At 41.8% G+C, this 21469-nt stretch overlaps 2 protein-coding genes across 2 annotated transcripts; one reads left to right on the top strand and one right to left on the bottom strand.

The window, feature by feature from the left end:
- On the bottom strand, positions 1 to 13832 carry wdr25 (WD repeat domain 25; the record flags this gene model as incomplete). Its single annotated transcript, XM_079174689.1, has 6 exons — positions 1 to 222; positions 1401 to 1541; positions 1861 to 2031; positions 3461 to 3591; positions 9437 to 9584; positions 13476 to 13832. The coding sequence occupies 6 exons, from the start codon at positions 13830 to 13832 to the stop codon at positions 1 to 3; spliced, it is 1170 nt and encodes a 389-aa protein (XP_079030815.1).
- A 1258-nt stretch (positions 13833 to 15090) lies between these two features.
- On the top strand, positions 15091 to 19003 carry wars1 (tryptophanyl-tRNA synthetase 1). Its single transcript, XM_079174973.1, has 11 exons — positions 15091 to 15138; positions 15439 to 15574; positions 15811 to 16027; positions 16123 to 16231; positions 16442 to 16561; positions 16687 to 16869; positions 17028 to 17128; positions 17369 to 17481; positions 17572 to 17745; positions 17827 to 17967; positions 18175 to 19003. Exons 1-11 carry the CDS (start codon positions 15107 to 15109, stop codon positions 18331 to 18333), a joined length of 1485 nt encoding a protein of 494 aa, XP_079031099.1. The 5' UTR covers positions 15091 to 15106; the 3' UTR covers positions 18334 to 19003.
- The last annotated feature ends 2466 nt before the right edge of the window (positions 19004 to 21469 follow it).

Raw genomic sequence — 21469 nt, 5'->3', positions numbered from 1 at the left:
TCAGTGCCAGACCTTGATCTCACCGGCCCAGTCGCAGGTGGCCGCAGTCGCAGGCAGGATGGGATGCTGAACAACGCACAGGCAGGGCTGGCTGTGGGCGTGGAGAGTGTGCAGAATACGAGCATTGTGGTAATCGTAGAAGTGAGCGGAGCCGGTGGAGCTTCCTGAGGCCAGGATAGTTCCATCCAGAGAAAACTCACACTGCACCGCGTATCCCTCAACCTAGAGCGAGAATATACTGTGTCAATATATGTGTCAATTACAATGGATTAGTCTGCTTGACAACTGGATTGTGATCCAGACTTGGGCAGCCTAAATGTTTTAGTTTTTTTTTTAACATCTCTGGTTGTATCAGAGTAGACGGTTTGATTTCATTCAGTAGATTAACAGACGTTCTGATCTGGTTATTTAGTCTTTAAAACCGTTTCTCAATTGAATTTCCAGGAAGTATACTATATCACAAATCAATAAAAACTAACAAAAAGTGAAATTGAAATAATTAAATCCTCATCAGTCTGCTGCACTGTTAAGCATCTTTGCATAGAAACAAATCTCCTTTACTGTGTTTAATGATCACCAGTAGTATAATAATACAAGTGGCTGCAGATGCAACTAGCATTACGACATAAAATGACAATGACCATGAGATCTATAATACTATTTTTTTTCTCTTACCCTAGAAATTAATTAGGAAGAATCTCTTCAAGATAAATGTTTAAAGCAACCGATAACTTTTACTCTTCATCTGGACACAGCATTGTGTTAAAAATCCATTATTTGGAGGTATTTTTGATCAGTAAAGTCTGTAATTAAGTATTTACAATCACATTAAAGGAGACACACTGTTTACTAACACTTGTACTAGAAGTATTTGCTTTAAAGTAGTAAGAAAACATGAAAAAGGTCCAGAAATGAAATGTCTTTGTGTTTCTGGAATGTTGAATTTTCTGTTTTGTTGATTTGAAATGTTGTGTTTTCCTCAGGGCCACCAGAGAAAAGACAGGACCCTAGAATATGAGATACCACTTGGTTTTTCTGTCCATTGTTCTTGAATCAACAAACCACACACCACTGTAGCAGCTCATCATGCTTTCAGTTATATTTGCCAGCAATAATCTGCACTGTTTACCTTCCTCAGTGGAAATATTGTTTTGTACTTAGTGTGTTTGCTTTGAGGGAGAGTGTTGCGGAGGAAACGGGTTATGGATCTACGGTACATGTCAGCTATGTGTTTTGGTCGTTGCATCTGTGTGTGTGTTTATTCTACTGCCTTTCTACAGTTTTGTGGGATGTTGCTGAAGTTGTTTGTGTGAGTGTACATTCTGTATTGATCAGGCCTGCGATAATCCCCCCCTCCCCCTGTCCCCCCACCCCATCCTGAGGCCACAGTCGTTACTGACCTTGTGTCCTTCGTATCGCCGCCTCTTGTTCATTCTATAGGGCTGCTGGGAGGAAAACACTGCCATGTAGTCCCCATTAGTCTGGGCAACAAAAGACTCCTCCAGTGGGTGGAGAGCCAGGCTGGGGCACGTGAATCGCTCCTGGTGGCCAAATGAGGGGGGGGGGGGGGGGCTGCATGTCAACTCGATCATTATTTGGAAAAAGCGTTATGTTCAGATTCTGTTGTAAATGTTTTATCATATCATGCAATTCGTCTGCTATGGTTATTTCTGAGGCGACAGTTTGTGTTGTATTAAATGGCATTGTACACTGTTCCTGTTATTTTGTCCGTCCTACATATTGAATAGCATGAACAATGTACAAGACCCCGGAGACTTCTGGTATTGTTCAATAAATCCTTAATTTAGCTCTAGAAAGATTTTTTTTCCCTCGTTCACACACACACACACGTTTCTTTACCTGGTAGATCTGGTTGGAGACCTTGGCTGTGGTCTGGTAGTCCCAGGCGATGAGGGTGCGGTCGGCGGAGTCTCTGCTCACGCAGTCAGAGCTCGTTATGAAGTCCACACCACCTCTCAGAAACAGGATGTCCAGTGTCTGCTGGATCCCTGCCTTGTACACTTTCACCACCTGGAAACACACAAATTAGCACCAAGCCCTTTAAAAGTCTTATTGAAGACAAGGAGGAATCCTCTTCAATCTATGATACAGTGGGAAGTGTTACTGTGTGAAGAATCTCAAGTCGTTATTTATACCACATCTAGTACATTTCATACAATTTAATTTAGTTAGAATTACTGCCATCCATGATGCTTTTATTGCAGTGTTCTGCTAGTTTGACTACACAATGTTCATGACACTCGGCTCAAAAGAGCAATTAACAGCAAGGAGGGAAACTTTCAACAAGAAGTCAAACGCAGTACAGTGCGTCAGCGGTCTTTGCCTTTAAAGATTCAGTCGACTTATCCTTTAACTCATGACAAAACTTTAGCGACAGTTGATTGCGGTGCTTCTGATAATGCTGCACTGTTGCAGTATAACAAACACAGTATAAGTGAAGCTGCTGTCAGGTTAAAGCAGTATCATAACAGCATTGTAATATAAAACCTACTCTAAAAAAAACGTTCATCTGCAGTGGAAAACATTGAATTGAAGTTACCACTGTCGTGCCACATGCGTATATTGTACACGGCCCCTCTCTCTATTTGGAGACACCTGTACCGGTCTTACTGCTGTGTGATGGCAGCAGCTATTTTTCTTTATTGGATTAGGTTTAATTAGCGAACAGCTTGTGGCTACACTCAACACCGGACAATTTAACCTCTGACCACTATCTGCCACTTTCCTTCTGCTTTGTAACTCGAACCAAACTTTAAACTCCTGCTCTTATCAATTAGTTTTAACATAACACTGTAGACCTTTTTTGGAAAGACTTCAGATTGATAGTTTAATGTTGCTCCTGTGAGCCGTTTTATCTGGTGGGATCGTTTCACCCCAAAGCAAGAAGCACACAGCCCAAGACTAAGACTGACAGGATGCCAGGGCGCTACAGCTTTAGCAGCTGATTTGCGGAGGACTGGTCGACACTCACTCTGTAACTCACATTGACACCTACTGGCAGAAGCAATCCCTGCTGTATTAAATCTAAAAACCCTGCAGGGAAACTATTCAGTTAGCTGCGAGAGCACTCAGTTTCTAAGGAGGTGAATAGGATTATCATATAAAACAGTCCATTAAGCTTAATAGCAATACTAGGTTGCAGCTTCACAGGAACAACTTATGAGTCCCAAATGAAATTAAAATGAGCTTTGAACAATTAGTGCGATAACTCACGGTGTTGCTTCTATGCATACAGCAATATCATCCTTTTAGTGAAATAAAGCATGGGTGCACAGCCAAATGAAGACTGCTTTGTTTGTACTAGTGTGTAACTGGTGTGCCGGAGGGAGCTGTAGATGAGGAGCGTGTGTTTAAAGTCTACCCGCCTTAGATTTATACGGCCTGTGAACCGGAGTCAATAAAAATGATAAATCTACTGTGGGGAGGTAATAAGTTTGACCTTGCAGCTGCGAGAGTCCCAGGCCTTGACCGTTGAACTGTGACCGCCGCACAGGAATACTTCTGGGCTGCTGGGATGCGGGACCACGCGCATCACTTTGAACTGGTTGTCCAATTTCACTACCTGCTGCCCTACAGACGAGAAACAATGAGACAGAGAGAGAGAAAAGAAGCTCAATCATCTCGTCAGCAGTGGACTCTTGGATCACACACTACGATCTGTAAATATATTAGAATGTGCGCTAAAAGCTGAGATTCCTATGATAAGAACATCTTGCACTCATATATTAAGTTACTTTTAATCGAGGATATAGGATAAAGATTTTCAAATAACCTCCAAAAATAGGGAGGCAAAATATATTAAGATCCAGGATGAGGGATTTTATCAAGAAAAGCTGCTACGATCAGTTGTTTAATTGGTTGGTCAGTTGATACAAAAAATATTTTGACATTTGCAGTAGTGGAAAAGCACTGCTTTCCACACGATGTACCTTGTAAAGAAACAGTGATGCTTTTAGGTGCTGCTGCTGCTGCACACATCTGTCTGAACGAACCAATATACTCTCTACAGGAACGCGTTGTTCAGCTTCTTTGACGTGTTCAAAATACTGTGATTGTGAAGAAAGAGAAGCAGGTACATCCTGTGTGTGTGTGTGTGTTCTTCTACACATTCAAAAGGAATCAAATGTTTGGACTAATAAACTAATGAATTAAGACAACCTGTTGCAGTTTGAGCGACACGAAAAGCTCAATTACACATTTTGTCTTTGTCAGCTGTCAAGACTAAACTAAACACATTATAAATTTCAACTACATTTCCACTAATTTGAATTCTGCTGAGACTTGTTTGGTTTATTGACTGAGCGCACTGTGTCCAATCCTCCGTGTCAGCAGGCATTAGATTCCTGTGTGTAATTACATTTTGCCGTCACCTTTGCTTATAAACAGGGATTCCTAAAGAAGCTCGATGGCAAAAGATACATCAAATCTTGCTGTAAGTGGTTGCCAGAGATTGTATTCCCAACGCAGTGCACTTTCTAAAATGTGTGAAACAATGACGCGAAACTAAATAAACGGATGAGAAGTTTTCTCTGATCGTTCCAGGTCAGAAGCTTGTTTATGGGCTACATCCATCAGTTTATGTCCTTATGATACAATGAAATGATTTTTATCATTGGAATGCCCCCAGAGCAGTTCAACAACTAAACTGTATGTCTCTAACTCCTTCTCGTGACGGCGGGCGATGGGCCTGACCAAAAATCTAAAAGATGGCACAGCTTGTGTGTGCGGGGTGGCAGCACGTTGGCAGGAGCGTGTCTGGGATATTTCCAGACAGCAGCACATCATACGAGTCTAAAAAGCTACTTGATTAAATATTGCTCAAGACAAAAAGAATAATACAAAGACACGTAGAGATGAGAAACCATAACAATAAAACACTGTTGTGGCTTGAGGTGGCTTGATCTAAAGATCTATTTAAAAAACGTCTTCAAAACAAAAGAAAAACACTGACGGGGCTTAGATACAATTAAGCCCGTCATTGTGCGACGGAAAATAATTTTCCAGGGAAAACAATGAAGAAGGCTACATGAGGAGCCAAGCCAGACTATGAGCCAGTAGCTCCGTCAAAGGCTATGCAAAGTAGAACACCTCGGGGTTCAACAGCTCCTCATTAATTCACAGAACAAACAACATAAACCCATCCAAAACAGTCGAAGCCCACAACAAAATGCACTTCATTACACACACGTTTCCAGTATGTTCCTACCAAGTCGTTTTTAGAAGGGGCATGAGTCACAGCTAAGAAACCGCAGCAAAAACGGGCCTTCTTTCTCTTAATGGCGACCTAGCATGCTCCCAAATTCAATTGCATTGATCCAAAGCTTTAACAGGCAAACTCACACTTCCTGCCTAATTGGCTAACCCGTCGCGATACGGAGATCTGTCATCCGCATTTTAAACTCAAGTTTTGGCAAGACAATGAGTTATCAACACTCACAATAAATAGGGCCTCGTCCTGTTTAGTTAAGCAAGACTAATTAGCTTGCTTTGAGAGGGTAGATAAGGGAAGTCTGCAGAGATCTGTCCCTCCACTCACGATGGTTGACTTTGTAGTCCTAAAAGAACTGTGATCATGCTGAAGAGCTGACATACACATACACACACACACACACACACACACACACACACACACACACACACACACACTGGATGACTACAGTGAGCTGACACACACACACACACTGGATGACAGTGCAGAAGAAATAAGGGGCGATTGGGGCGAGCTCCTTAGAGCAGAGGGAAGCGGGGATGAAATGGATATTCTGCCTCATTATTGAATCCATCAAAGCAGGGTGCTGTGCCTGCAACACAGGCAAAGGTCAGAAACACATTACTTAGTTTTGACAAGTCATGTCCAAATAACATTCCTAAAATAGGCTTACGGGTTATTTTCGTAACTAGTCTGAAACACTGACGAACACCGACTAACCTCCAGCTACATATAGGAGGTGGTTATGCGTCGTGACAGGAGATGTACCTTGATGATTAAGGCTTGCATCAGTTTCAATGATCAAGTGTTCAATAAGCACCCTCACATTGATAACGCGGCATAACAGAGTGCAACGTCTGTATACTTGGGTTTTAATAAGACATTATGTCTGGCGGGGACAGTTGAAACAGATCCTGCCTTATGTTGGACGTTTTTAAATCATATCATCAGTATATATAAGAAATATACCGAAGTCTTTAAGATTATTACATGTGCACTAAATTGAGTTATAAATGTTAAAAATGAAGTAAAACCTGTGTCAACCTACATGAATGCTTGCTGGTGGCATTTGGAGTAAATGCAACAGTCTGTGTGCTGTTGCTGCATGCATTGTCTCCTGGGTGGCAGTGCTTAAGCCAGCTGTGTTTATACAGCCATGTTATACTGATTACCTCTCTGGAGGTATCAAGGATGTAGAATGAAAGATATTAAAGAAAATACAATTTAAAAAAAGACACGTTGCCAAAAAGACACTTTTCCCTGTTAAACATATCAAATGTTATGCAGAAAGTAGCTGTGATCCACTGTTAAGAACATTACAATTATTTATGATGAAAGGAACTGCAGCCAAATCCTGTCCCATGTCAATATATTGAGCTGGAAGCCGAGGGTGTACAAGACAGACATCTCGTACATTTTGTTTTGAAAATGAACGAGCACTTTGTCACATGGGTTGCATGGCTGGCTTGGATATAGACTGGTATGTCATGTTTCTAAATATGGTATTTTCAGTGGGATGAAAAAAAATGTTTTTGCCTTTGCACTTCTGCCACATGTAGCTTGTAACTCATTCTAAAATAATGCAGACAATCATTCAAAACTCAATCTTACAGCTAAACATTCACCGAAATACGATTCTGCAAATCCAACAGGAGGTGAAAGAGCAACACACAAGCCCACTCTTGTACTGGCACTATCTCGGTGTATTATTGTTTTGTCTCTTTTCTGCCAATGCCTGAAGGGATCTGGACAGAAGACTCAAGTTCTGCATACACACACACACACACACACACACACACACACACACACACACACACACACACACACACACACACACACACACACACACACACACACACACACACACACACACACACACACACACAGACTGACGCTTCCACCGTGACACAATGAAAGCCCTGGACAACACCTGCCACTTCACACTAATGCCCTCCAGACGAAATAAATGCATTCCACTCCCAAACTCCTGCTCTCTGCGTTTCTCTGTCTCTGAATTTATTCTGCCTCTTTTGATTTCTTTCTCTCTCATTCTTCCCCTCCTCTCCCGTTCTCCTTTTTTGCATAATGCCCCTAAACCTGTTCTCCCTCTTTATAACCTCCTCTCCCTCTACAGCCCGCCTGTGGACCCCTGAGAGTGGATATAAGACTCGACAAATTAAATTGGACACAGGGACCAACAGTAAAGATGGCCAAGGAAAATGGGGCCACGCATAATTCCGAATGCATAGGCTCCTTTATAATTCCATTTCTCTTTAAGCATACCAATTGGTGCAGCATTTGGTTAGGTATGCTGCCGGAAAATACGGGGTCAGGTGTCCTAGAAGACTCTCACTGATGATTAAAGTGCCTGCAGACATCTCGAAATAGAGCGCAATTGAGCAGACCAGGCCCAGCTGCCTTCCTTATTGGAGTTGAGAGGCTTTGCATTACTGTGAAGAGTGTAAAGATCACATTCATCCTGATCACAGTGGGATGTGGTAAACACTCAGCTCCCTCGGTGTCCCATCACTCTTGGTACGATCGAGTGTTAACACACAAGCTGCATGAATGTCGGGAGCTTCATCAATTTTTCAAATATCACCGTCGTGACGATGCCAGCACCTTGGTGCGTCGTGTGTGTAATCCTCTGGAAAGATGGGATGAGAACCTCATCGTTATGTCTGTATATCAATGATTATGGAGGCAAATTATGCAGCTTGGCCTCTGTGTTCTTTTCACTGCGTGAATATGATTTTAAACTTGGTTGAGGTTGTGCACAAGGGCAGGAATCCCATAACTCCCATATTTATATGCAACAAAATAAAATGTTCTTTATTTCGTGCTGCCATAGGAATGCTTATTGCAGACCCTTGTCCTCAGAACAATGTGGTTTATTCAATTCTTATGCAAATCTGTAAATAAATAAATAGATAATATCTTAACACGCAGAAAGGTTGGTGCAGGATTGGTGTGTACGGGCTTCTCTGTCTGACATTACTTCAAAGCTGTTAGTTTGACCCCACTAGGACATCCTGCAGTGGCTACCAAAATAAAAGACCAAAATATTGGTTTATTTATGGCTGTTTATGGTTGTGGTTTGTGACGTTCCGGTGTAAGGTCACGGTGGCTGCTCCTGTGGTGATGTATCCATTATTGATCCCCTTCCTGGAGCTGCCTGTGTGTTTAATAGGGCTGGCCAAGCTATTATCCGTAGGCTTTATTGGCAGTATTGACAGACATGCTGAGAGGGGAAGTGCAAACGGCAGCAAGTCATCGAGGCAATGTGTTGACCCTAGAGATGCAGATGCCACAGGGGCTTCAAAACAATGTGTATTATATGTTGGCTCATTCTTCTTCTACATATATGAACACGGCAACATAATAAATGTTGATGAAGGAACAGCAAGGGCAGTAGAAACGTTTAGATCGTTCTCTGTGACTCTTCAATCTGAGTTTTTCTATGACCAACATTTTTTAATTTCAGCTGTGTAAGAATTGATGAATCGCCTCAGGTGAAGGAAATGAGTGAGGTGCTGAACAAGCAGCGTCCCTATTGTAGATCGTTTGTACGATTGGTTCTTATCCTCTCTGCCAGGATGTTAAGCTTGAAGGAGGAGCATTTCCAAAGCAAACCAAATTATGGATCAGCTGTAAATGTCATCTTGAATGGTTTGTATGATCACGCAAAAGGGCTGACAAACACAATGAGCCAATTTGTTAAGCTAAGTGGATTTAGTTATAGGTAGACAAAGGAAATGTCAAAAGAAAATGTGGGATGTTCGCTCTAGAAATGTGGATTTTAAAGTATGTCACTGAAATGTCTCACGACTAGAGAGAGACTTTAGTTTATAACAAGTTTTGGGCCCAAAGGCAATTCAGAATCACTCTACACATAAATTACTATACTAGCTTTAAATATTGATTAAAAAAAACTAAACTTAAAAGAAGTAGAATATTTTGTAAGACGTTTTGTTTTCCCACAATACCAGAAAAGCGTTAAACCCAAATGCAGCTAAAACTGAAACCTAAAAGAGTAAATGTAACACAGTTCGAATGTAACTTTATTCATTATTTAGAAACACATAGAAAAGCGACACACCACGGTCATTCTAGTTTAGTGTAGTTCAGTTGCGGATGACTTCACAGTGGCTTGTTATGTGCCATCGTGTTCGTCAAGACCTACAGATTTGACGTGTTGCTTCTCACCTGTCTCTACGTCTGTGATCACAGCCATGTTGTCAAAGGAGCCAGAGAGAAGCTGCCGGCCGCAGGGGCTCCAACGGGCGTCACGCACAGCTCCCGAATGGCAGGTGTAAACCCTCAGGCATCGCCCGCTCTCCGCTCCATCCCACACCTGCCAGAGACGGGCACATCGCATCAAGCCAAAAGTCACAAACACATCTAGACTGCAGCATCAAAGTCCTTATTACCGACTGTGCACAAGCTCAAGCTCTTGTAGCTCTTCTGCGTGACACAGAGAGAACGTGTCCATTTGAATCGACAGGAAAGCTTTAATGAGTTTAATGCTGTTAGTAATTTGTGCTCGGTCTTTGTAGATTCTATAGATGTGGCAACAGGCTAAATGTTGACGCCGACCCCCTGCATCCTTAACACGATGAAATAACATGCAGTGTGACAGAGAGAAGGCCTCACAGGGCGCTGACACACTGCGCTTTCCTGCCTGTGACGAGGTTTCAATGCGGTTGAAATAGTCACGGCGCGGTGAGGCGGCCACTGCTCTGCCTTCTCAGATGATGCATTCGATGTGTCCAGCAAAACATCGTCCCTGTGTGAACGAGGATCGGTGAACGTCTCTTGTTCGAAGCCGAGAAAGATACAATCTAAGCCTTCCACAATAAAACGAAACAAAATGTAATCACTCATCCAAAGTGCCACTGGATAAATTGGCATAAGTATATCAATCAGGATAATTTGCTGGATTTAAAAGCCAAGACAACCTTTGTAATTAATTAATCAAAGTAATTACATTTGAGTGTGCCTGTAAATCAGTGTTGAATCAAGAGCACTGGCTTTATTTGCTTTGTATTGTTTGAGGTTTCTCTGATTACACAGCAACTCACCCAGCTGCCTTCTGTCAGGAGCAACTGCCCAGATTGCTCTCGTGTTGATTTTGGCAATGACTTTCGTCATTGTTGTCATGTTTTTGCACTGAGTTTCAAAGAAATCTGGGCAAACAGCTTGGTCAACATCGTGACATGCTTTTCATCAGATTTACTGAAAGTAGGATTTTCTGTCCGACATGTAAAAAAAAAAAAAAAAAGACAAAAGCTTCTCCTTAAAGCCCAGCCTAAAGCCCAGCCGGGGGTCTGGTCTGGTGCCTACTGAGGTATCTTACACTAATGATGAAGTCCTTCTTGCTTCCCCGGCATTGCCCGGGCCACAGAGGAGCTTTGAAGATCTGTGGGGCACTGCAGATCCCGCTCCGCCTCTCCCTATGTTTCATTATTAAAGCGTAAATCTCCATACAGCATAAGAAAGTAAAGAAACACGTTGAGAAGTTCTGTAGGCTGCCACAGTTCCCACAGGAGACAGACGGCTGACATGCTGACATATCAATCCAGCAGGATGCCAGAGATGCCTTCAGGGTGAGAATAAAGTGACAGAGAATCACACTTTTAGTTGTAAAAAGCTAAATATTGAAGTGAAGCATCTATTAGGAATAGTTCAAATCATTGCACAACAGGGTGTATGCTGCTTCTCTGCTACTACACTGCCATCTCAAGGTAAACACAAAAAACAACAACAGGATCGCATCTATAGTCACAAGAGCTTCAAAATACTCAAATAAACAGACGTCTAACAAATGTAACAAGAGTGTCACGTTGCTTAACCCTCACTCATACGAGTGGAGCTGTAATCTACTACTGTCAGTAATAACTGTCATTATTAAACATTATTAGTTAATGACATCTAAAGAAAACAAATATATATATTACACATTTTTTAGGAAAGTTAGTTAATTTGCATATTGACAGAAGGCTCCTATCCCCTGATATTGTGTGATACTATGCAAACAAATGATCTATCTATTCTATGTTATTCTATGTCTATTAAAACCGCATAGGCTGCAATTAGGTGGTTAACACTCATTCATTAGTATTTAAACAATTATTTTAAAAAAGCACTAATCTAAACAGAAACAGAAAACAATTAAATAAAGTTATTAGGAACAAAGGTTATAAGATAGAATAAAGCACCTGTGAGACCCCAGTTGGTCGGATCAGGGTTAAGCCGTGTCTCCAATGGATGACAGCGATACTGATCCGTACCACAACGGCGCCATTCAATGCACACACAGCTGCAGTAATCCTAACGTGAGACCTGGACACGGGTGAAGATGAGTTGCTTGTTTATTTGCATCCCGTTTAATTTCACCGGCCACTTAACAGACACGCAGAGTGGATCCTCGCAAGATGACTCATCGGGATAATCTGCTTCCTAAATTGACTCTGGGTAATGAAAAGTAAATTGGGTATTTGTGGTATTTGTGTTATCAACCTAAAACTGCGGCGCTACACCTGCCGTAGCCATGGTGACAACAGGCTGGCAATAATGATAGTCTGACTCTGCCCCCTGAGGACCCGACAGACAGGACGGAGGAAGAGGAGGCGGAGGCCTTAAGGGTGTTAGTGAAGGAAACAGAAAGAAGGAAAAGTGTTGAGACTCCATAGAGTGTGTCCTCGCTCTGTCTTCAGCCAATGAGAGGAGAACAAGGAGGGCTGACAGACATAATCACTATAGCTGTGCAGTAAGTCCAGTAAGAAACATGTGACAGGCCGTCACAATGCAAGAAAATGAACAACGCCACATAAGAAGAGCGCAAGATTCCACATTATGTGTCTGTAATTATTTATAACAGGACACCCCAGGTGCATTATTGTACTCATTCTGTAGTCCTCACGGTGGCTCCCTCTACAGACTACTTAATGCTAATCCCATGCAGTTCTAGGCGAAACCTATGCAGTTTTTTTGCATGCAGTATAAATGTGACACTTTCACATATTCTGAAAATGGTGTATTTGAATATTGCTGCATACTGGGGTTTTATAAGCATTTGTAAAATTGTATCGTTTAGATATGACTGGAAAGCTGAGATCCAATGTGTATTCATTGTATTCATGTGTGATATAAATATGTTTAGTGAGCATTTTATTGTATTGGGACCATTTTTGGAAACTTGAAGTCACTGAAATGAAAGTGAGTAAATCAAGATAAGCTTTTCCACGGAGAAAAAACGATTTACTTTAACACATGTATCATTGTGTTTGAATGACACTTATATATGTCATCTTCTTAAGTAAATTAATTCCTGTAGGATTACGTCATGATCGTGAGAATTTCGTTCCTTTCTTATCGCCTCATAATCCCGTCTGATTCCAGATCAGGCATGCATTGCCAATAGTTAGGCTCACAAAACATGTGCACAGATAAGCAGGAGTATTTCACTTGCTCCTCTATGTATCGATGTCACAGAAAACGAAGAAGAGAAATCCTTGACTACCAACAACAGAGTCTTCTCCTCCCCTTCTCTCCTCATCTCCACCATCTGCTCCAAGCCGACCTTTCCAGATGCCAGAAGAGGTGGCTGCACTTGTATGCTTATGCAAATGATATCATGCATATTCAAAATCATTAAATATTGAGAAACCTCTGAGGATATCGGAGGGCTACGTGGTTTTTGCACTGGGATAGAAATATTTAGTCGCCGGCAGAGGCACCTGCATGACTTGACCTTTTACAGTAGGGAAACGAAGGATTGTTTTCCAGGTGTGAAATACAGAAAAAGAGGGGGAATCAGAAAGAGAGCGATAGGAAGCCCCATGGGTACCGACACACATTCAGCTGACAGTGACAGATATGATTCTAACGGAGGTGGTTTGTGGTACATTTATAAATCGAGGCAGCGGGGCCGATTGTTATCTCACCGCTGGTGACTCTGTGCCAATTACACTGAATGTCAGGTAAGTGATTATCCCCTCAGACCTCCCCGATGCACTTGGCACCTGCCTGAGACTATACCGATAGACAGATTTGGAAAAACAATAGTTCCAGGTCGCCAAGAATATGGAGCAGTCTTGAGAAAGGGAGGCCAAATTTGATCACATGGCAAACACATCACTATGATATTGAAATCTTTGAATTACATGTCAGTTTTGAATTGAGAAAGCATACAGTATTTCACTACAAGAGTAAGCAATACATGAGTTTTACCGTAGCTCATTACCTTGAAAGTCTTGTCCATGGAGGCGGACAGCAGCAGATGACTGAGATGAGGCACAGGACACCATCGCACCGTGTTGACCGGACCCTGGTGGCCTGCCAGGCTAATCAGAAGCCTCCTCGGTATCCCTGAAGAGCCGGCCTTGTGGGCAAGATAGGGCTTCACTCTCGCCGACACATCTGAAAGAATTTGGCTTTCTCTGGTCACATTCCCTGGGACTTGCTCTGCTGGGTACTTTAGGGCCACTGTCCCTACTGAAGTGGCAAGTCTCTGTCTTTTAGGGACGTACGGTCTGACACCAGACCGGACGGTGTGATTTCTTTTTGCTGGGTTCAACCCATCGCCGGAACTTTGTGGCATGTTAGGAAGAGTCTGCGGTGGTGAGATGTGCCCCTGAGGAGCGGCAGCATCTCTTAAATGCTTTTCTTGTGCCGTCCCGTCACGGCAGTATTTGCTTTCCCAGTCAAACCAGCTCTGTGGCTGTGAATGTGGGTGTGGTAAAGAGCTGCTTCTTTTTCCATGATAGTCCAACACTGACCTGTCAGGGTCAGGTGTAAAACTACACAGACTGACTTCTTGGTTTTGTTCACAAGATCCAGTTTGGATAGAAGCTGGTGTTACCTCCTCCGTTTGATCGAGACAATCATCCTCCGATTCTGAATCTTCGTATGCCACTAATGAAGACATGTTCACATGATGACACCCTGTTTGAGAATCTAGGGACAATAAAGGGACAACAGGTGAGGTATTCATTCATCCATTAGACGCCTACGGGTGACATCTGGTGGTGGTTTGAATTTCTGCACCTCAAAGTATACTGACTCAGAACAGCAGAAGTTCAAATTTACAAATGTTTTGTTGGGAGTTTATTGTCATTATTGGGGTGCAATTTGTAGCAGCCAGCCACCTCAGTGCAGCAGCCAAGTAGACATTTTATTTTAAAGGGAAAGACAGAAAGATCACTTTCGGGATGTCCACAATTTCGATCTAACAGTTAGCTAACGTTACGACTTTTAGCATTAACGTTAATACGCTGTTAACGCTAAATCCCAAAGTTTGCGTCTAACGCAGAGGTCTAACGTTAGGATGTCTTAAATGCCACCAATGTAGCAAAATTAGCTAATATTGGTCGTTAGCCTTTCTGACTCCAAGGCTAATATAGCGGAAAGCTAACACAACGCACTGAATCTGCCCTCAACTGTCGTACCTGCAACATGGCTAAACAAAAAATAACGGACTTCTGAGCATTACCGTGGTTAAAACTGTCAAACATTAGGTCCAAAATCCCGAAAAATCATAAAGATTACGCAGCGTTTCGCAATAAAAGTAATGTTTCGAATCGTCCACTCATGTCACAACATGCTTACTTATAAAAGCTTTTATTTTGAAAGCTGCCGGTAAGAACCGAAGTGTCTGTCCTGCTCCGTGTTTTCCTCCGACATACACCGTACATATTGTATTTACAGTTAGTTTAACACCTGGGTTTCGTATGAAATCAAGCTGACAAAATAAAGAAAACCTAATGCGCATTTAATGCATCGCATAAAGTTATTAATTAATAGCGGAACCTTTGAAGAAGCGTGTTTGCCTGGGGAAGTATTTGACCCAAACACTACCGGGCTGATGCAAGTTGTATGAGCTGTCAGCTGTGTGTGAAGAATATACGGTATGCCGGCTAGTCACTTATTTTATCATAAATAACATTAGCGCCTCTATTATTGAATGTGATTTTAATGCTTTTATCATTTATGATATGTGGAAGCTTGAGGTAAATGTAGAGGTAGACGATGAGCTAGCTCAGTAGCTTATCAAGTTAGCTGTGGTTCACATATGGGAAGATGTTCAGCTACTGTGGCAGGAGATACAGTAATGCCTGAGCAGTTAAGATAGATGCTATACAGAACATGTATCTTTCCGTTATGTTATATATTTTCTGATTCCTTTTAACGTCTTTATTGCTATTCAGTTACCTGGCCGGTGTGAAGAAGATGACAGACTGCCAAGGAGACGGTGAAGGAGCCAAGAGTCCAATGGAGCTCTACGAGAGTTTGGCATCACAAGGAGACGAAGTCAGAGCCTTGAAAACAGCTAAAGCAGAGAAAGTAGGTGGTTGTAATCTACTGTTTAAAAACAGTGTTGGTTTATTGCACATGATATTCCATTCACCTACATTGTATGGGATAGAGAAATCTTGAGCTGAAGCCAAACACTATCTGCATAGCTTTGTATTTTGGGTGAACTAACCCTTCAAAATATAATGAGAATAGCTTTTACACTGCGCCTTGATTCTGTTGTGATGTAGCTGCTTTACCTGACAGTAGTGTTTTGGGTTCCTCAGGCTGAAATCGATGCTGCTGTACAGTTGCTGCTAAATTTGAAAGTAGACTACAAACAGCTGACGGGTCAGGACTACAAAGCAGGCTGTCCGCCCTCAGAAACATCTGTGGCCCCCGAGAACGGGCCAGCAACAGATGGCGCTAATGATGACGACACAGTTGACCCGTGGAACGTCTCCACCAACAACGCCAAGGGAGTGGACTACGAAAAACTCATAGGTACGATTTCAAATGCGCTTCAAGCGTGGCCTTCACACAAAGAGCTGGATTCCTATGGCAAATATTTATTTAGTAATAATATTGTGTTTCCTTAGTGAGGTTTGGCAGCAGTAAAATTGACCAGGAGCTGGTGGACAGAATAGAAAAGGTCTCGGGACAGAAGGCTCATCGCTTTCTACGAAGAGGAATATTCTTCTCGCACAGGTCAGCATTTTAGGAACTGAAAATATGTCATCAGTGTCATATTCTCCTCATTCATTACTTTTTGTGTATTTAAATGAATACATTTCACAAGTTATTGTGTGGCGTCAACATGAAATCCTCCACTCTGAACCTCTGTGACCGTTCAATCCAAGTAAAGGGGGAATGAGATGTCAATATATATCACTTTCCTCTGATCTCTGTTCCTGGCAGAGATATGCATCAGGTACTGGATGCGTATGAGAAGCACAAGTCCTTCTACCTTTACACTGGCAGAGGTCCGTCCTCAGAGGCCATGCATGTTGGTCACCTCATCCCCTTCATCTTCACCAAGTGAGTTCTCCCTCTGTAATGTTTATTAATACCAAAGAGCAATTGAAGGCACATTTAAGTGTTAAATCAGCAAGGCACCATCTCAAAGTATCAAGTTGAGACCGAAACTTACTTCCTTGTTGCAGATGGTTGCAGGATGTATTTGACATTCCCCTGGTGATCCAGTTGACTGATGATGAGAAGTACCTGTGGAAGGATCTAACACTCGAAGATTGCCACCGCTTCGCTGTGGAAAATGCCAAGGACATCATTGCCTGTGGCTTTGATGTGAACAAAACCTTCATCTTCTCTGACCTCGACTACATGGGGTAACATATATTCCCACATGGCAGACCGCATGCTGAGGCTTCCTAGGATACATACGAGCCCTGCCATATTCATTATTTGTTCACATAACTGCGTATCATTTCTTAATCTAGTCAGTTTTGTTTTTTAAATGTGTTCCATTTCATTTTACCTTCTGCAGTGAATCCCCTGCATTCTACAGAAATGTGGTGAAGATCCAGAAACATGTGACGTTCAACCAGGTCAAAGGCATCTTTGGCTTTACAGACAGCGACTGCATCGGTAAGGCAACTTAAACAACTGATGACTAAGACATACTCAATGATTAAAAAAAGACGGATCATTCTTTGATTGCTTTCATAGTCAGGCCAGCAGCTGAAAAATGTACTAGTGTTTTCCTGTTGATTTACAAAACATGTCGGTGTAATCCTGCGTTTGTGGTTTTGTTACATGATTTCCTGACCCTGAAGTGTGATTGTGTGAATACTTCGTTGGTTATTTATGGTGTTTATTATTTTCTAGGCAAGATCAGCTTCCCAGCCATCCAGGCAGCCCCAGCGTTCAGTAACTCTTTCCCACATATCTTCAAAGGCAGAAAGGATGTACAATGTCTCATCCCCTGTGCCATAGACCAGGTCAGGACAGCATTACAGTAAACGATGACGACGCAATAGTGTCATATTTCACAATGACATGTGTCTGTATCGAACCTCTCGCTCATCCAGGACCCCTACTTCAGGATGACTCGTGATGTGGCTCCGAGGATCGGCTACCACAAACCAGCCCTGCTGCACTCGACCTTCTTCCCAGCCCTGCAGGGGGCGCAGACCAAGATGAGCGCCAGTGACGCCAACTCCTCCATCTTCCTCACTGACACGCCCAAGCAGATCAAAAACAAGGTGCCGCTCTTACTAGTTATTGCACATTCAAATTGACGTTGCCTATAATTGCGTACTGACCAGTGTCGTCGTTACTCACAGGTCAACAAACATGCATTCTCGGGAGGAAAAGACACAGTGGAAGAGCACAGGAAGTACGGTGGAAACGCGGATGTAGACGTCGCCTTCATGTACTTGACCTTCTTCTTGGAGGATGATGAACAGCTGGAGAAGATCAAACAGGTGAGGATTGAGGAGGACAGAGAAAAGAAATTATACCTTCCAAACTATTGCTTTTGCTAATCACGTTCTTTTCTTTGTTTTGCATTCCTTATTCTCTCTACGACTTTGACGCTTGTTCTGCTTTCTGCATTCTCTCTTGAACACTTCAACTTCCTTTCTGCTCACTCCTCCCATCTACTCACATGCCTTTTAAACTTCCCTATACAGGATTACACCAGCGGCGCTCTGCTAACGGGCGAACTGAAGAAGCTTTTGATCGAGACACTGCAGCCAATGATTGCACAGCATCAAGAGCAACGCAAACAAGTCACAGAGGAGACAGTCAAGCAGTTCATGACACCCAGGCCTTTAAATTTTAACTTCTAGCCTGCTTGAGCAACCGAGATGTCAAGGTTCATCATGTCACTAATCTCTGTGCAAGAGCAAATGATTATCCATCTTTTTCAATTTAACTTGCAACGAGAAGACAGACATTTTGCATCAGGACTGGAGAAAAATGTAAATTACTGGAGCAACGGTGGTTTTCTCTGTGTCAAACTAAGCATTGCTTTACCCTCACCTTCATGCTACGTGTTAGCTTTTCTCTGCAGCAAATGCACACATCTATTCTCATGTGGTGTTTGTGGTTGCAGCGCTGCTGTAATGTCACATGAGCCCTACTCCAAACCCGGAAAACTGTTCAGGATGAATGACATGTTGCAAAATCTGCTTACAACACAGCTACGCATTCACCTTTTTAAAAAACGTTAGTCAAGAAGTCTTATTTTACTTGAGGGAAAATAGCCTCTAAACATGAACTGTCACTTTGTAATAAACAGAAGCAGATGTGTTGTAAGACATGGGCGCAGTATGATAATAGGGGATATATTATGAGACGTTAATCTCTGAAGAGTTTGAGCACGTCAATAAGGAGGCTATCTGTGTAAAATGTATTTCTCATCAGCAAAAGGGAGTTGACTCAAGGTAACTCTTTCGCTGAGCATGGGCTACGTGAAGAGGTTATGCACCGACTAAAAAAAATAAACTGTACTTGAACAACCAAAAACATGTCTTTTGAAAACATGTTTTTAGGGTTACGCAGCCTTTTTCATTTCACAGCAGACATTTTAAAATGTCACAGTAGATACATAATCGATCAGTTTCAGGGTCCTAGTGTTGTACATGCTTCACACTGCCGTGGCTTACTGGGACACTTAAATAGAATGGAGCCATCATTAACGTTATTAGTAACACCTGTGCTGTTCAGTCGAAATGTCTGCGGTAAACATGCCTGTTGTCATAGGCAAGGCGAGGCAAGTTTATTTGTATAGCACATTTCAACAGCAAGGTAATTCAAAGTGCTTCACATAAAACCATTAAAAACATCAAAACATACGGCAAAAGAAAAGGAGATTTAAAAACAATTAAGATCATTGATTGAAACAAAAACAGTAATTAAAACACTAGAAAGGAGTGAAAGAAATAAAATACAGTAGTGGTAAAATGCAGAAATGAAGGAATGAATGTTAAATTTAATAAGTTTACAGATTTACTATTGTTTCTTCGCAGCCTCACCTTTCTTTTTCTATAAACTAACAGGACAGGAATTAAGAAGGCGAGCTGCATACAGGGCCCCGACTTTTCCTGGAGAGAATCATTGGTGCCATTAGCCTTGTAGCCTGGACCCAGAAGATATCAATTATTGTCTTTATGGTTGTGGAGAAGTGGGGGAGGGCCAGGGCACTCTAACTTTGCCGATTTTGTCAAAACAGGCTGAAGACCTAGATCCAGTGGCGGAGGTAGAATATAGAAGTGATTTGAACAATGAATGCATATTACATTGCATGTTCTATGATATAATGTTCCTTTAAAGGCCAGGTCTTTCATTCAAATGTAATTTGAATATAGCTGTAATGTATAAGAGAAAACAATATGAAGATGTTAAAAATGAACCGCTATATTACAGAAAAACATTTTTTTTACAGACATAAGATTACAAAATAATTATTAAGATATATATGTTTATGAGTAAAGCATATTTGTACTAGCTGCCTGACTCTGTTCTCAAGTGTGGGACTAATCATCAACTTTGTCACAGTATAAACACTGAGGGGGAAGTGGAACATTTTAGTATAGTTAGTAGTTAGAATATAATACAGTGAAAAGATTGATGTTTTACAACTCTGCAAAAATTCACAATTCACTTTAAATTGGAACTAAAGGTAACTGAAGATCGCTGCAGAAACAGAAACACTGTCAGCTTCAGATGTAAACTCCACATCTACAGCCACAGAATATGTTCTAAAGAAAAACAATTTAGCCGTCTTAAAAATAAAAAAAGCTAGAGGTAAGTTGAGTGTTTACAAAGGCACATCACTGTTTCATACATGGAGGAGACATGTTGACTGGGAAGGCTGAGAGTCAGGCCCTTTGAGAAGGCACCGAGTCGCTCACAGTGCGAAAAAATCCTCGGTATGCGCTGCACAAACCAGTCCATCCGGAGAGGAGCTTTGATCAGGTGTGTGGGTGTGCCAAATGACCTTATACACCTGCCAGAAGCACCACTTTCCACTCTGTATGAAGAGGAGACATTTGAATATGTTTCAAATGACTCTATATAAAAACTGTACATTTTGAGAAGGCAACCCCATCACACTGCTGACACCTTTTCACCATGTCAGCAGGAGACAGCAATACAACCTGAAGAACAGAAATGAAGGTATTGAAGTAATTGACAAATAAAGATATGGACTGACATTTTAAACACTAACAAGTCAGCACAACAATGCAATTCCACGTTCTTCTAGGATGAAGACTACAGTCATGCCACTGGACAGGTTTCGTCTGGATACATGTTTGCCTCTTTGCTTTGGTTGTTTTGTGTGTTGCATGTAAACGCATTTGAAGATTTTTTGAGACGTGCTTCTAAACAAAAAAAGCTTTCAGTGTCGCTGCAGTGCTATGATTGCCCACTTTGCTTAGCCGGTAATCCATCTTTGATTAGATTAGTTAATATTTTGTGTCCCCATAGATTCTATGGGGGGACAGTATGCTTTACAACCAGTACAATACTACAGACTATGTGGTCAAAATGACTATAGAGATAAATCGCCACTTCTCTGACTGTCCCTACGCTCAGTGATGGAAGAAGTAGTCAGATATTTTGCTTCAGTAATAATACCACAGAGTAAAAAACTTGAATCAAATACTCTAAAATCGTACTTCAGTACAAGCACAAGGTATCAGCATCAAAATATACTTAAAGTGCCAAAAGGAATACTCATTATGCCGAATGGCCCATATGAGAATAATATAATATTTTTTAATGGCTTCTCATTAGTGATGTATTAGTGTGTTAGCACTAATGTTGCAGCTGGTAAAACTCACCTCTTCAAAAAGTACTACCCTGAGCCTTACACTCAGCACTTATTGTATTCATACTAGTTTGTTGCACTTATTGTATACGTATTAGTTTCTTGCACTTATTTTATTTGTTTGTTTCTGCACTGTATTTTTGCTCTGG

This window comes from Pholis gunnellus (genome assembly GCF_910591455.1).
Source record: "Pholis gunnellus genome assembly, chromosome: 15".
In the NCBI taxonomy this organism is placed as follows: domain Eukaryota; kingdom Metazoa; phylum Chordata; class Actinopteri; order Perciformes; family Pholidae; genus Pholis; species Pholis gunnellus.
Note: the sequence above shows the minus strand (reverse complement) of the source record. Positions and strands in the feature narration are given on the sequence as shown.

What these genes read in the sequence shown, in the direction of transcription:
- wars1 (XM_079174973.1), top strand. Translation starts at nt 15,107, where the DNA reads ATGAGCTGTCAGCTGTGTGTGAAGAATATACG. An exon ending in CTGTGTGTGAAGAATATACG is followed by an intron (nt 15,139 to 15,438) that starts GTATGCCGGCTA and finishes ATTGCTATTCAG; the next exon opens with TTACCTGGCCGGTGTGAAGA. An exon ending in ATCCCCTTCATCTTCACCAA is followed by an intron (nt 16,562 to 16,686) that starts GTGAGTTCTCCC and finishes TCCTTGTTGCAG; the next exon opens with ATGGTTGCAGGATGTATTTG.